Source organism: Anabrus simplex, chromosome 8 (genome assembly GCF_040414725.1).
Source record: "Anabrus simplex isolate iqAnaSimp1 chromosome 8, ASM4041472v1, whole genome shotgun sequence".
NCBI classification, from domain to species: Eukaryota; Metazoa; Arthropoda; class Insecta; order Orthoptera; family Tettigoniidae; genus Anabrus; species Anabrus simplex.
In genome coordinates, this window is record NC_090272.1 from 70,211,705 (window position 1) to 70,227,097 (window position 15,393).

General features: G+C 37.6%; 1 protein-coding gene across 2 annotated transcripts in view; it reads left to right on the plus strand.

Annotated features, from left to right (window-relative positions):
• scramb1 (scramblase 1) overlaps positions 1-15,393 on the plus strand; it is a 187,764-nt gene that overhangs the window by 38,405 nt on the left and 133,966 nt on the right. For both annotated transcript variants that reach the window (XM_067152270.2, XM_067152271.2), the window contains exon 2: positions 3,718-3,807. In XM_067152270.2, coding sequence (XP_067008371.1) covers positions 3,762-3,807 — 46 coding nt within the window. In that variant the 5' untranslated portion in view covers positions 3,718-3,761. The remainder of the gene's footprint in view (positions 1-3,717; positions 3,808-15,393) is intronic.

Here is a 15,393-nt window from a genome sequence, read left to right on the forward strand (position 1 = left end):
GGCCGGCAACTTATGGCTCCAGGGTAAGGAATTCTTTCCATCCTGGGGCGCCCTTCTCCGCTGTCCCCTTTTCTTTCTTTCTTTCATGCCCCGCTCGCTTGCGCTTACCCTCTCCCGGTTCTCCGAGAGAGGGAGCGCGCTGATGTAAGCCTGGGTCATTTCCCTCCGGCCAAGACTGGCTCGTCTTGCCGGGGGGGGGTGGAGACACTCACCTGCTGCACTTTGAGCAGATCACTTGCTTTTCATCGAACCCAAGACCGTGAGGGGGCATGGGAGGTAAGATTTGGTTTTCAAAATGTTGCTAGGATGAAGGGAGGGAGTAATAAATGGTAATGTAAAGCCATGCATCTGGCATCTGTATATTTTAAATTGGAAATGTCTTTCCGAATTGTTTGGATATCTAGAAAATTGAGTATGCCTTGCTCTTCTTCAGCTGTAAATTTTATGTTTGGGTCTCAATTATTCAAAGTATCTAGAATACTGTGACTGTCGTTGATTTCCTTATTAATTATGGCATAGGTATCAACATATAGAAGCCAGAGATCAAGTCCTTTAATGTGGCCTACTATCTGAGTGTGTTCCAAATAGTCGAGGTATATATTAGCTAAAATTCCAGAAGCCGGCGCTCCCATTGGTAGTCCATCTTGCTGATATATTTTATTATTAAAAGAAAAGAAATTGTGGTTCAAAATGAATTCCAACGTAATTATGAAGTTTTCTATTTCAGGTATACTGATACATTTGTGAACTAATAGATTCGTCTTTATAATCTCAATGGTGTTTTTAATAGGAATGTTCATGTACATGTCCTTGATGTCGATGGAACTTGTTACATGAGATGAAGTTAACTTGAAATCTTTAATAGCCATGCAGAACTCTTTGGAGTTTTTTATCGAAGATTTGGTATAAAATACGTAGTTTTTGGTCAAGAACTTATGAATAAACTGGGATATTTTGTATGTGGGGCTTCTCCGAAAATTAATTATAGGCCTCATAGTGCATCCTTTTTATGTAATTTAGGCATAGCTCTTGCTTTAGGAAGTCCTGGATTCATATTAATGAGTTTTTGAATTTCTTGCTCGTTAAAAAGGAAGGAGCTTTGCTTCTGTATCTCTTTCAAACTCTTCTGAATTTTTAGGGTGGGGTCTTTCTTAATTACCTTAAATTTGTTGTTAGTGAAGAAAAAGGATATGTCAAATTCACCTTTAATAACTCGAAGATTTACGAAATCACCAACTTATTCAAGAAACACAACACCAAAGTAGCCTTCTCAACCAACAACAACACGAAACATAGGCTCTTTAGTCACAATAAAGCTAATAAACTTAAAATGACGAATTCCAGGAGTCTGGTATTTATAAGCTAACTTGTACTCAATGTAAAAAAACTTACGTGGGACAATCTGGAAGGAACTTCTTAATTAGATATCAAGAACACGTCAATGCTGAAAAATACAAAAGATTCTCTGCCATGGGATCCCATATGAAAGAGTCCAACCACAAATTCACCAATATCAGACAGGACCTTCAAATTATCTGTATGTTAAATAAAGGAAATCTAATGAACAACCTGGAAAACATCCACATCATTCTTGATAAATTAGAAAATGGTGAAGAGAATCTTAACGAAAACGAGCAAAAAAACATCTTATACGAGAACATTAGTAAATACTTGGAATGGGTAGACATACAACAGACAAGACGGACAAGAGATATAATCAAACACGACATCGCAGAAGCACAACCCAATCTCCCTCCTCCCTCACATGATATTTTAGATGACGACAAAACTCTACTTCCCTTCTCTCCAGAGCTTTGCATGAAATGTCAGACTGTGCCACATCGTTACTTCACCAGGTCGCGCTCAAAGACAAACCCTCCAGACAGCGCAGAATAAACATCTTTTCCAAACAAGAACGAGATGCAAGATGTCCTGTTCTGATGACCTCCATTTTTAAACAAAGGAGTCTCCAAAGAACTTTTATTATTTGTGCTTATTGTGCTAATGTTTTTCTTCTCAATTCTTTCTTTGTACAGCTGAAGAGGACCACTAAGTGGTCGAAACATGTCTTGTAAGTTCTAATTTATATTAAATTTTGCCTGAGGCAATAATAAAGTATCGATTAGGTGGTTATTTTACTAACTTCTTGAAGTGCCAGAATGTTCTGGGCGTTTAGTTTGTGAAGCGATGTTTCGCTTGCAAATGTACTTAATGGGATGTCAACTTTATATTCACTTTTAAATGATGTATTATTTATTCAAGGTAATTTGCGAGCTATATATATCAGCTCAGTAGTGTTATTGTTCGAATATTATCTGGTACTAAGCCAAATAATTTACGTTGGTGTTAGTCCTCTTGTAGCAGGAGAGAATTATGTTGCTGTTTTATATGGGGCTGGTCCCCTACTTACAGGTGTATAATGAAAAGGGGTCAAAACCCTTTACGTAAACATGTTTAATTCTCAAGCGCTTCCAAACCTGTTCATTGTTATTAATTTGTAAAATAAATGTTGTTTAACCTATTGTCTTGAGCATTGTAGCCTCTGGGTTGGTCCTTACTTTGTTAGTCCAGATCCTTGGCCCGCACCCCTTTGGGTTGTCCTGCCGGTAGAATTACGTTACAAAGGATAATACTGCATATTTTGCAAACTGTACAAAATTAGACAAGTGTTTACAATATCTTCATTCACAAATCTTATTTAGTAGCTCAGTATCAATTTAGTTACTGTAGTAAATCAGATCATCAGAAAAAGTGAGATATTACAGATGTCACCCATTGAACTAGAATAATACGTCCAGTTTCTGGTTTTCTCATTCATTTTTTATCATCTAATTGTGAATTTTTAATACATTAATTTAAAGCATATTCAAGAAGTCATGGGCATAATAGAAAAGCATCTTCATTTGCAAACCTAAAATACAAAGTGAGTGGCAGTGCAGTTTGGGTCACGTAGTTGTCAGGTTGCATTTGGGAGATAGTGGGTTCGAGCCCCACTGTCAGCAACCATGGACGTTGTTTTCTGTGGTTTTCTATTTTCACACCAGGCAAATGCTGGGGCTCCACCTTAATCAAGGCCACAGTCAATTCCTTCCCACTTCTAGGCCCTTCCTCTCCCATCGGCGCCATAAGACCTATCTGTGTTGGTGCGATGTAAAGAAGATACTGATTGCAAACTTTACAAACCTTTCAATTCTCCTTGCTTTGGATAATATTTTTGGATCATTTTTTTATCTTTAAGAATTCAGTATTTTATCTCACTGGAGGTATTCCATCACAGTTTTCACATAACACATTGCCTATGGAGGAAAAAATAGAAGTTCTAATTTACTCAATGAATTATTTTTTACTTTATCGTTAGTTGTATTTTCTGTAAATTTAAATTATTTAATACAGTAATTGTATTCTTTCTTTTATTAAACAAATATTTTATCATTTAGTAATTTTATCCCTTAGTTAAAATGTATTTACTGATTTTTTTTATTTATTTAACATTTTTGTAGCTATTATTTCCTGGGTGTTGTACTTTTTAAATATTGATACGTAATAAATACTGGCTAATAAAATTCATGCTATTAGAAAGGTATAAAGAACTACCATTTAGCTGAGTGCTTATCTAAGGCTGGATGGAATGTGTAGATTGTAAGCTCTTATCTTATCACCTGTCTATAATTCCCTGGAGCAGCTTGGGAGACTTAGTATGTTGATTTTTTGTTTCAGAATAAAAGCCAGTTCTTAAACCATAGTGGCGGCGTGTACTTGAAATGTCTTACCAACCAAATCAACCAGGATATCCTCCTCCGTATGCAGGTACCTTTATAACATATTAGCTTATGGCTAGAAACCAATTTGAAAGTCTAAAGAAAATCTTGCTTGTTATTTTCAGCTACATTAACTATAGTGATTATTTTTAGAGAATGATCATAATGTATTTGGTGGAAGCAGCCAAATATGGCCACTGGCATGTTTCACTTGGCTGGTATTTGACATTAGGATTTCATGTTTTCAGCATAAATTTTGTTTCGTCATTCGTCCATGAACTCTTTGGTGTCTTGGTGTTCCACGTGTTGTTCTTTCTGATAATGTTAACTTTGAGTTGGATTGTTTTTGTTATTTTGGTTTATTATTTTCTAATTAGTTTTGCTCTTGTTAGTTATTATATTATTCTCGTTTTTGTAGGCAGTTTCAGTTATAATACATAGTTAGACTGCTGTTTACAAATTCAGGGATAATGATTTCTCGAAAAGGTAGACCTAGAGTTCATCCTACTTGTGAAAGAAATGGCTTGAGCTGTTATATCACAAGAATTATATACCTGTTTTTGAATTACACTTGTTTTGTGTCCCACTGTTAATGCATTTCTGAATTTCGTTTGGCTAAACAAAGTATAAGCACAATGCAACAATTTCTGAACCTCTACGATGATCAGAAAGTTAGTTGTTAAAAAATCTGTACCTTAGGTTGCTGTAGCTAACATATAGTTTATCTAGGAGATTCATGATTGAAATAATTTCCTAGAGGCATTATTGAATATAATATTTATGTAATCAAATAGTGTGCTTCTGCAAAAATGAGGAATATAATTATTACAAAGATATTATAGCGAGCAGAGGTAAAAGAAAGTGCGGGCATGAATGGGTGGATATACACAAAGCAAAAGATGATTTGAAACTTTAAAATTGGCAGTTTTATTTCTTTTCTTAACCTTTCCCCTTTTTTCTCTTTTCAAATTTTCTACTTTGCCAATAAAATGACAAAATCAGGTACAATTTTAGCTCTTGAGCTAGAGATACAATCTAGAATAGATAACAGTTTTACAAGCTGAGCTTGAAGCTCCCAATTAAAATTTTTACCTGAGCATTACTGCTCTTTTAAATGAATAGTCAAGGAGATGTATCTCCCAATTTCTTTTACATCAACAGTCAGAGCATCTTTGCTCTATCAATTTACACTTGGGAATCTATATCTGAAAATTCACACTTTCCAGGCCTATCAAAGGCACAACCTATATTTAACAAAATTAAACGGTATTCACTGTCTTAACTGCTCAACAGTCTGTTACCTTCCACACGAAATAAATGGAGTTACAGGGGTAACAAGTACTCATTCTATACGGCCTTTGGTAGAAACAAAAGGGTAAATTACTGGCCCAAAAACCAAAACAGTAAGGAAGTGAACTCTTTTACTCCTAGAAATTTATATTAAATGCATAAAATCATATTTGGGTTTATGACCTGACGTTACAGAGGCTAAGCCTATACTACTGAGGTGACTAGATGAAGAAAAATATTAAATTTACAGAAATTACGAGATAGAAAAGTTACAAAATCATAGTTGCTTCAAAATCAAGTTGAGAGGGAATACGAGATGGTACCTCACTTTCTATTCCCTGATTTCTGTTAAGTTCTTTCGGCTTGATTGAAATTTACATTTAAAGCTTGAAATTTACATTTTAGAAAATAGTTTCATTACTAAAGATTTGAAATCTTCTCCTCGAGCTAGCTTTGAAAGACTTACCAAATTCTAAACTGGATCTGCCATTACCTTCAACTGGTGGACCTCTCGAAGATGGATAAGGAGGCCCCCTGCCTCCACACTAGACTGAAGCGATCAGACAACTTGGTCCGAAACGTGCCAGGTTTTATAGCAGAGGGGAAGGTTCCAGAAAACTCTGGGTCAAGGTCCCAACACACCTCCAATTCTCATTGGATAATCAAATAAATCTCAGGAAGTTTTGATTGGCTGAAAAATAAATGTACAAAATTTTTCATTGGCCAATATCTTAAGTTGGTGAGAAGAGATAGAAGTGTTGTAAACACAAAGTATAAACAATTCAGTTTAGGAAACCTTAACATACAAAATTACTCTATAATTTTAATAGTTCATCTTTACACCAGAGGGCACAGCATAAGTTTATGGTAGTGACATCTGCTGAGAAATGTTCAAACTTCTTGTACTAGTTGTTGCAAGCTTTACATTTCAGATGGCATTCTCCAAGGCGCTTAATTTAAATGCACGGGGTGTACCTGCGGTACAATAATCATAGGTATTGAGAGATGATATACAGTGGAATGGAAAAAAAATGAGGGGTATGTAATTGTGTATAACATGCATCGTAGTGACCTCTTCAAAAAAAAAAAAAAAAATGAAAGCAGGAACCCGTGCACATTCAATAATGGGAGGTTTGAAATAAAGGCAGGAAAGTTTGCTGCAAATCTGAGTTTAATTTTCAGACTTATTATATTTATTGTTTTATTTGATTTTGACCTCTTTGAATCGTGTAAAAATAACTTCCCCATGTTTTTGTCTCTTTTCTTGGTTTTCAGTCTCTTCAGTATTTCTTCATCCTTTCACTGTGTTATCGTCTTCATTCATCTGACCAGTCAGTTACACACTATCTTTTTTCTGAAAACCTCCGAACTTTGCAATTCTATTGGAAAATTTAGGCCTATCTAGAATTTCTGGTTTTGTAATCTTCACTTCTGGTAAATCCTTTCTCACTTTGTTGAACCACTTTTTGTGTTTTGGAGTATTGTTGTTTATTATTAACAGTGACATTGGTATTGTATCAGTTAAGTTTGTCAGCTGTATCTCTGATGTGCAGTGGTATGATGGCCATCTGGCTACACCGGAGATGGAAGAAAAGTACACTTTTTCAGCACATGCGCCCTGCAGACATGTCTGCGAGAACAACGAAATGTGCCTTCTGGGAGATGCTTGAAGAAAAGACTACCAAAGTGCCACTAGAAGACTTAACCTCATTATTGCCAGTCATCCTTATGGACATGTTGTTCACGGCGAGGAAGATCATGCAGCCCATGGTGGATATGGTTTTGGGGTAAGAACTACAATTCTAGTGAATTCTCAATCACATGATTTGCACTTAAATTGCATACTACAGCAGCACATCCTCGTCAGGTGTCCAGACCTGAAAGACATGTTAAAGACACAAAGGTTGTGCAATATGTAACTGTTGTGACACAACATAGACCAGTCATATGCAAGCTGCATATGTATTTACTGAATTCCAAGCATGGCCTTTCGACCGGGACCAGTGAGAATCAAATGGTGGCTCTTCAAGGAGAAAGAATCCAATGTCGTTACACGAATAAGATTGCCACTGATAACTACACTTGAAAAAAGCTGGATCAAACTGGAGGAGGCTGCTCATGATACTGCATGCACTGTTCTTGGAGCAACAAAACCAGGATAGCAAATAATTAGCAAAGATGTGACCTTGGAGTGGTGAGGTCAGAAATGAAGTACGAAAGAAGAAATGGCTTTACCATGAGTTTCTTCCCGGCAAAATACTGTCTTGTTTGAATGCCTACAAGATAGCCCATAGTGATGCATAGATACAATAAAAACAGGGGATTTCACAAATCTTTATGCTAAACTTGACACACATGAAGGCGAGCAGGAATTATATAGACAAGCCATATCAAGTCATCGCAAAACAGAATCCATCCAGCGCTTCTGCATCATTAACTACAAAAGAGGAAACTTATTGGTTGATTGGATGAAGGCAAGAGAGTACACTGGCAAAGCTACTTTGAGAAGCTGTCAACTGCAGAATTTCCCCATCGACCAATCCCAGTCATTGCTTTTGTGGGAGGACCTGTAAGAGACATCAATATTGAAGAGGTCAGGATTGCTTTGAAAGAAATGAAGCCAGGGAAAGCCACTGTCCCGGATGATCTTCAAGAAGAGCTCTGGTTATCTCATCGGTTTGACAAGACAGAATGGTTAGCATGGCTCTTCAAGCAGATCATCAAAGAGGGTAAAACATACAGATTGGCAATGGAGCATCACTGTATCCATCTTCAAAAAGAAGGGGAGCCTCATGGAATGGACTGATTAATTACTGCTCAATCCAACTTTTGAGCCATGCAGTGAAGTTCTCAGAGCGTTTTTGTTGACCCTAGCTAGAAGAATTGTGACACAACCAATATAATCTGTGCTACACAGCTCTTGTTTGAAAAATATTGTGAGGAGAGCAAGACGTTTCATCTCGTTTTCCTGGACCTTGAGAAGGCCTTTGGTCACAAACGAGTACCATATGAACTCGTGTTCATGAACACTGCGAGGGCATGGAATACCAGAATACCTTGCAAGCAGGGTGCGTCTGCTTTATGTAGAGCTAAGGGGTTATGTTCAGGCGGGAGCATCCAGTGACTTTCCCATCACCGTTGGAATTCAGCGAGGTTCCGTGCTGTCTCTGCTATTTATTCTGATGGACACTAATAGCCAATATGCTCCAACCTTTACCATGGACACTTCTCTACGTTGATGTCATGTTCACCTCTGAGAACCAGGTTACTCTGCAACACCAAACCCAAGAATGGATCAGTCAGCTGGTGCAGTATGGTTTCCGCCTCAACAGAGAGAAGATTGAATGTTTGATGTCATATCCACAAGCAGTCATAACTATTAAGATAGACGGTGAAGCCCTGCCGTGAGTAACAAGATTAAAGTATCATGGCTCCACAATTGCTGATGATCAATGATATGCATTTAGGGCTGTCGCCCAGGTGGCAGATTCCCTATCAGTTGTTTACCTAGCCTTTTCTTAAATGTTTTCAAAGAACTTGGAAGTTTATCGAACATTTTCCTTTATAAATTATTCAAATCCCTTATGCCTCATCCTATAAATGAATATTTACACCAATTTAATAGAATTTATTGCAGGCAGTGGCCATAGGTTACAATAAATAAGGAATAAATAACTAGTCGCATAATTCTTTCAAAGACTTCCTCTTCGGGCACTTACTGAGATGGTAACGCTCACAAGTATTATCTCGGAGAGAGCATACACAGTTCACGGTAGGTGTATGAAACTTGGTTGTGCGGCAAACTTTATAGTGAAAACCATGTACCGCATTGACCAAAGTAACAAGATGATGTAATTTACACCAATTTGTCCTCTTGATTCCAACTTTATCAGCATATTATGATCTTTACTACTTTTAAAAGCTCCGCTCAGGCTTATTCGTTTGCGAATGTCTTTCCACGCCATCTCTCCACTGCCTTCTTGGAACATACCACTTGGCTTAGCATCTTGTCTCCTTGCTCCCAAGTCTTCCCGGCCCAAAATTTGCAACATATTTGTAACGCTACTCCTTTGTCGGAAATCATCCTGTTCAAAGCCCGCTGCTTTCCTTTAGATTTTTTCCAGTTCTCGAATCCCGTAATCCTGGTGTGAGTCACATACAATGGAACTATATTCCAATTGCAGTCTTACCAGAGACTTATACGGCCTCTCCTTTACATTTTTACTACTATCCCTAAATACCCTCATAACCATGTGAAGAGATCTGTAACCTTTCTTTACAACCTTGTTATTGTGATTACCCCATTGAAGATCATTTTTTATATTAACACTTAGGTAATAATCGGGAGGTTGTGGGTTCGGATCCCACTGGTGTCTGGTTGGCCATTTTTGTTCTGTACTTAACATCTTTTCAACACGTACTAAATGTACATAACATGACCTAATAGGTTGAAAGTCGGTTTTGATGATGATGATGATGATGATGATGATGATGATTATTATTATTATTATTATTATTATTTATTTATGTATTTATTTGTCTATTGAAATGTTCAAACATATGCTATGTGTATGTAATTATTTGCGTGTGTCTGTCATTGTGTGTGTATGTGTGTGTGTTATCAGTGTTTGTTCCAGGAATGTGTCACCTACCCTTTAAACATGTCAGCAGCTGGTGTCCTTGAAACTACTATTACGGTAGACGAGGCATTCCTGAATGTCATTGACCCGAGTGTATTACAAGACGAAAATAACCCTCGTGTACCTTCACCAGCTGTCTCCAACCCTCAGCCTACTGAACTGCTATTGAAACAATCTCTGTCTCAGTTCTCACGAAGTCTACAGTGTTGCCATATCAATTCTCTCTCACTCCTCAGTCACATAGATGAAGTTTGTTCGATAATATCAACCTGTAACGTGCATATTATGTGTATTACTGAAACCTGGTTGTCCGATAAAATTAGCTCTACCCTTGTAAAATTAGGATATACTCTCTGTTGGCAGATGATATTAAATGTAGAATAATTATTAAATCATCTGGCATCACTCCACATATGGAATATATGTTTGCTGAAACCATAATTAACCATCAAAAAGTATTGGAGTTGTCTATAAACCACTGAATGTTACTAACATATGTTAATTAATTAATTAATTTTAAGGTCACTTCCTCTAAAGCATTACTTTGTCAACTTTAATATATTTTTCATCTAAACAGTGTTATGTGGCTGAAGATGTTGATAACATACGAAACATGTACCACTTTTGACCATTAAAAATTGCCTTAAGCAATCATTGTATCGACTAGGTGGAAAATAAATAAATACTTAATTGTGAATCTATTGAAGTGCGATACGGACCATGAAGCTGATTTTATGTAATATCTGACCTTCTCAAACTAGTACCAACCTACGAGCATATACTACTTCTTGGTGACTTTAACTCAAATATCTTAGCCCTGACTGGCAAATCAGACTGATTCAGCAACCTATTTACCTCCATCGACATGACGATCTTACCACTAGATGCAACTAATCATGTTCATACACTTAGACACCCAAGCCATACTGGAATTGACCTGATTACAAATAACCTGCATAAAGTTCTTAAGTACGGTCAATATCCTGTACCTGTGCTACTCTGTACGTGTATCAAAATACAAAGCTAAATACATTAGTTATAGGGATTTGAAAAACATCGATCTACAACAACTCCAAAATGATGCGTACAGTTTACCTTGGCAAAATATAAAGCAGTTGCACGGCACAGACATGAAAGTGACAAGATTTAACTCCTTACTCATTGGACTATATGACAAGCATGCTCCAGTTAGACAATCTAGAGTCACTCGGTCGCCTGCACCTTGGTTAACAAGCGATATAAAAGCAACAATGACTTGCCGTGACGCAATGTTCCGCCGATACAAGGAAACAAAAAATGAACAAGATTTTGAACAGTATTGTCTTTTACGTAACAGAACAAAGCAATTAATTTTCAATAGCAAATTTAATCACATTAAAAATATAACAAGGAACTGAAATGCACGTGAAACCTGGAACGAACTTCGAGCTATGGGAGTTGGAAAATGCAAAGAGCCACATGTGCCAACTATATCTCTTGATACACTTAACTCTCACTTCATAACTAACCCAATAAAGTAATCTCAACCTCAAATTCATAACAACCTAAATAAAAGAATCAGTGACCCTACAGAAAACGAATATAATTTCTCTTTTCACCCTGTCAGTGTAAATGATGTAAAGCGTATTTTGAATTCAGTTGAGTCACAAGCTAAAGGAGCAGATAACATCCCAATAGGCTTTATAAAAAACATTAGTGGTGCGGTCCTACAAATTATTACCCACATTGTAAACCACTGTCTCACCACAGGGTCGTTTCTAACTGCATGGAGGAATGCTCTAGTAACCCCAATATTAAAGCATACCGGTACCACACTAAATGCGCCATCTGATTACCGGCCTATTTCGATTCTTCCCCCTCTCTCGAAAGTTCTTGAACGAGTTGTATACGAACAGCTTAAGCAGACATTCTCTTTTTGATCCATTGCAATCTGGCTTCAGAAAGGGACACAGTACTACAACTGCACTTCTTCGGGTAACAGATGACATAAGACTGGCAATGGACAAACGGCAGGTGACGATACTGACACTCCTTGACTTTAGTAGTGCATACGACACGGTAAATATTGACATACTATTATCCAAACTACGCTCTCTGCATATCAACCCGATAGCCCTAAATTTTTTCAAGTCGTACCTTACAAATCGTCGCCAGTGCGTAGTGGTAAACAATCAAAGATCCCAATGGGCTGTAAAATCATCCGGTGTCCATTAAGGGTCTGTTTTAGGGTCCTTACTGTTCGTCTTGCATATTAATGACATATCTTCTACACTTCATTATTGCAACTACCACTTATATGCTGATGATCTGCAGATATACAAACACACCACTACAAACAATTTACATGAAACAGTTCAGCATATTAATTCGGATATTGAAAGGCTTACCACCTATGCTAAAAACTACTTAATCCTAAATCCTCGTAAAACACAAAGTATTATCATAGGAAACTCTAAATTATTACATGTAATAAGCAATATCAAATCCTTCTCCAATCATAATCAATGACATTGCTGTACCGTACCTTAAAAATGTAACTAATCTTGGAATCTCCATCAATGAGAATCTGACCTGGAATGAACACGTAACAAATGTATGTAGAAAGGTCATGCAGCTCTATATCCCTTGAAACGTCACAAGAATTCTTTTCCTCAAAACCTTAAATTAAAATTAATCCAAACACCACTATTCCCAATTTTAGACTACTGTGATACGGTACTAGTCAATCTAAATGCTAAACAAGCTTTGAGACTTCAGCGAGCACAAAACTCATGCATACAATATGCCTTCCATCTGCGACATGACGCTCATGTTACACCATATTTCAAAACATTGGGATGGCTTCGCATAAATGAACGAAGGAATTTTCACCTAATGGCACTTGTTTACCAAGTGCTCTCGACGAGCACTCCTACTTACCTCTCTTGTAATTTTCGTTTCCTTTCCTCATTCCATGAAATTAGTACCCGTTCTGGTTCCCTACTTGAAATTCCACTAAATCGAACGAATTCCTACAATCATTCCTTTTTAGTTACTGCACCGAGACTCTGGAATACACTCTCAATGGACATTCGGCACCTTTCTTCCTCTCATAAATTCAAAGCTGCCTGCAGAAAGTTTTTCCTTGGAACATAAAACTGAGTTGTGTGAGTCATTGTGTGAATGGGGTTTCTTCATTTATTATTATTATTATTATTATTAGCGTATGGACCCAATGGATCACGCAAAACCTCTAACGATTCTGTTTTCTATGTTTGTCATGACAGCAATTGACAAGAAACATTTCAAAAACATGAAACAGACAGATTGCCGAGCAGGTCAACTGTTAATCATGGCAAGGGAGGGCAAGGGGAAATCATGGGAGGGAGAGCTTTTTTGAAATGACGGGACGCAATGTGACTTTGTTTTATCAAGAAGGATTATTGTCTCGAAAAGAATGTTAGTTATTTTTTGTAATTTTATTTAAATAGAAAGTAGGGTTAATCCTGTGATGTAAATAGATGAAAATGCTTTCATAGATGTCAAGTAATTTTCATTGGCTGAATGGTCAGCATTGAGGTCTTCGGTTCAGAGGGTCCCGGGTTCGATTCCTGGCCGGGTCAGGGATTTTAATCGCCTCTGATTAATTCTTCTGGCCCAGGGACTGGGTGTTTGTGTTTGTCCCAACACTTTCCTCTTCATATTCAGACAACACACTACACTGCCTACCACCACAGAAATACGCAATAGTGATTACAACCCTCAATATGGTGTTGGTGTCAGGAAGGACATCTGACCGTAAAACAGGGCCAAATCCACATGTGCTACACAGTTCGCAACTGCGACCCCACAGGTGTGGGAAAAGCGGCAGAAAAAGATGTCAAATAATTTATCCTTATTTTCTCTAAGGATAATTTATAAATCGTTGTCATTGGGTGTGAATTGATGACTGAAATCTGATGTATGTTCACTCATAACTGAAAATCAGTTGTGCTCTTCAGCATTAACATGTTCCTGATAACGGATACTGAAATTTCTACCCGTTTGGCTAGTGTAACTTGAAGTGCAGTTTTGACATTTGGGTTTGTAAAACACCTGAATTGGAATATATATTCTTGTTGACTATGTATGCTATAAAAGATGTTGGAGTTTGTATTCTAAGTTTTGAAAGCTATGGTAAAATTTTCCTTCTTAATACTTTACCAGCTGCTTGAGCAGTGTGCCATTGCTGGGGCCATGTAGTGCTCCAAATGCTCTGTATATTCTTGTCATTTATAGCAGTTAAACACATTACATGTGAAGGTAACAAGGTGATCTTCAAAGATGGGGTGATAGGTGAGTGTCCCAGCAGTTCGATCCTCCAAGAGAATTTACTAATTGTCAATAATGTAAAATATCATGCTTAACATGGTGTGCCAGTGAAAATGGGTATGTGACCACTGGTACTGGCAGTGCACTTCAAGTGATGTGCAGGTTTGCCATACCTTCCTCTCAACATTTCATCTCTTTCTCCTGACCATAGTTGCATGGAAACATAGAAACAAACCTAGGTCATCCGGATAGAAATGTTACAAGGAATGCCATATTTGTTGTATAGGCTGTATAAATCAGCTGCACGTGAAGTGTATGTCGTGTGAAATGTCCACGCATAAGACCTGCACCAGAATCTCTCCAGCTGATTATAAAAAATTAAACGTGTCTTCTTGTCTTGGCAGTGCTGGCGGTGTTGCCTCCCGGTACCATCGGGCTTGTTCTTTGAAGTGCCAAAGAAAGCAAATAATGTAATAAAATCTGTAAATAGTAATGTCTTTGTTACCAGTGTACAGGCCTCCCGAAATGTCACTATCCTGTTGTTTAATGGCCATAGCATAAGGTGTTATACGAGACAACTGGAGAAAAGAGCATTATTGGCCAGTATCAAACCATCAGTTGAGAGTGTCTGCGAGATGTGTGTGTGTGTGTGTGTGTGTGTGTGTGTGTGTGCAGTGCTACTTATTACGATGAAGTATTTCCCCAGTAATAACTGGTCCTCAGGAAGGATGGAATTTGGTCGTCTGGAGGTGGTGTTCTTCAGGTTATATGACCAGAGCTACAACCAGTCTGACTTAGGATACTTAGAGACTGATAGTGAAGTTTTATGGGTGGAGGTGACATTTAGGCACAACAAATTCTTGCTAGGTAGCATATACTATGCACTGAAATGCAAGCCCTATATAAATGAAGATTGTTGGATTCTCTAAGATGAGTATAAATTTTTCAACACAAGTACATAATATACCTCCCATGATTCCACTCCAATCTCTGGAAGTCCATTGGTAGACACATTTCTAACAATTCTACGACCTCTTTCTAGAACAGCTTGTTCTAGAAGCAACACCTGTCACCAAAACATTCCATTTCATATTAGACCTATTCCTTACCAATCATCCCTTCTCAGTATCCAAGGTTGAAGTCATACCCGGCTTCAGTGATCACCTGGCCATTCAAGGGACTCTAACTAGCCTAGACTGCAGAAAACCTGCCAAACATAAAACCAGGCCTCAATATAATTTCAAAACAGCTGACTGGAAATCCCTCTCCACCTTACTCCTGAATCACCTACCCACTCTGACCTCTTTGTCAACCTGTGACATAGACTCTTTGTGACTCGGCTGGAAAAACACACTGTACTGAAATGCATTTTAAAAAGAGAAAAGAACATTTTGTGGATAAAGAAATAACATTTG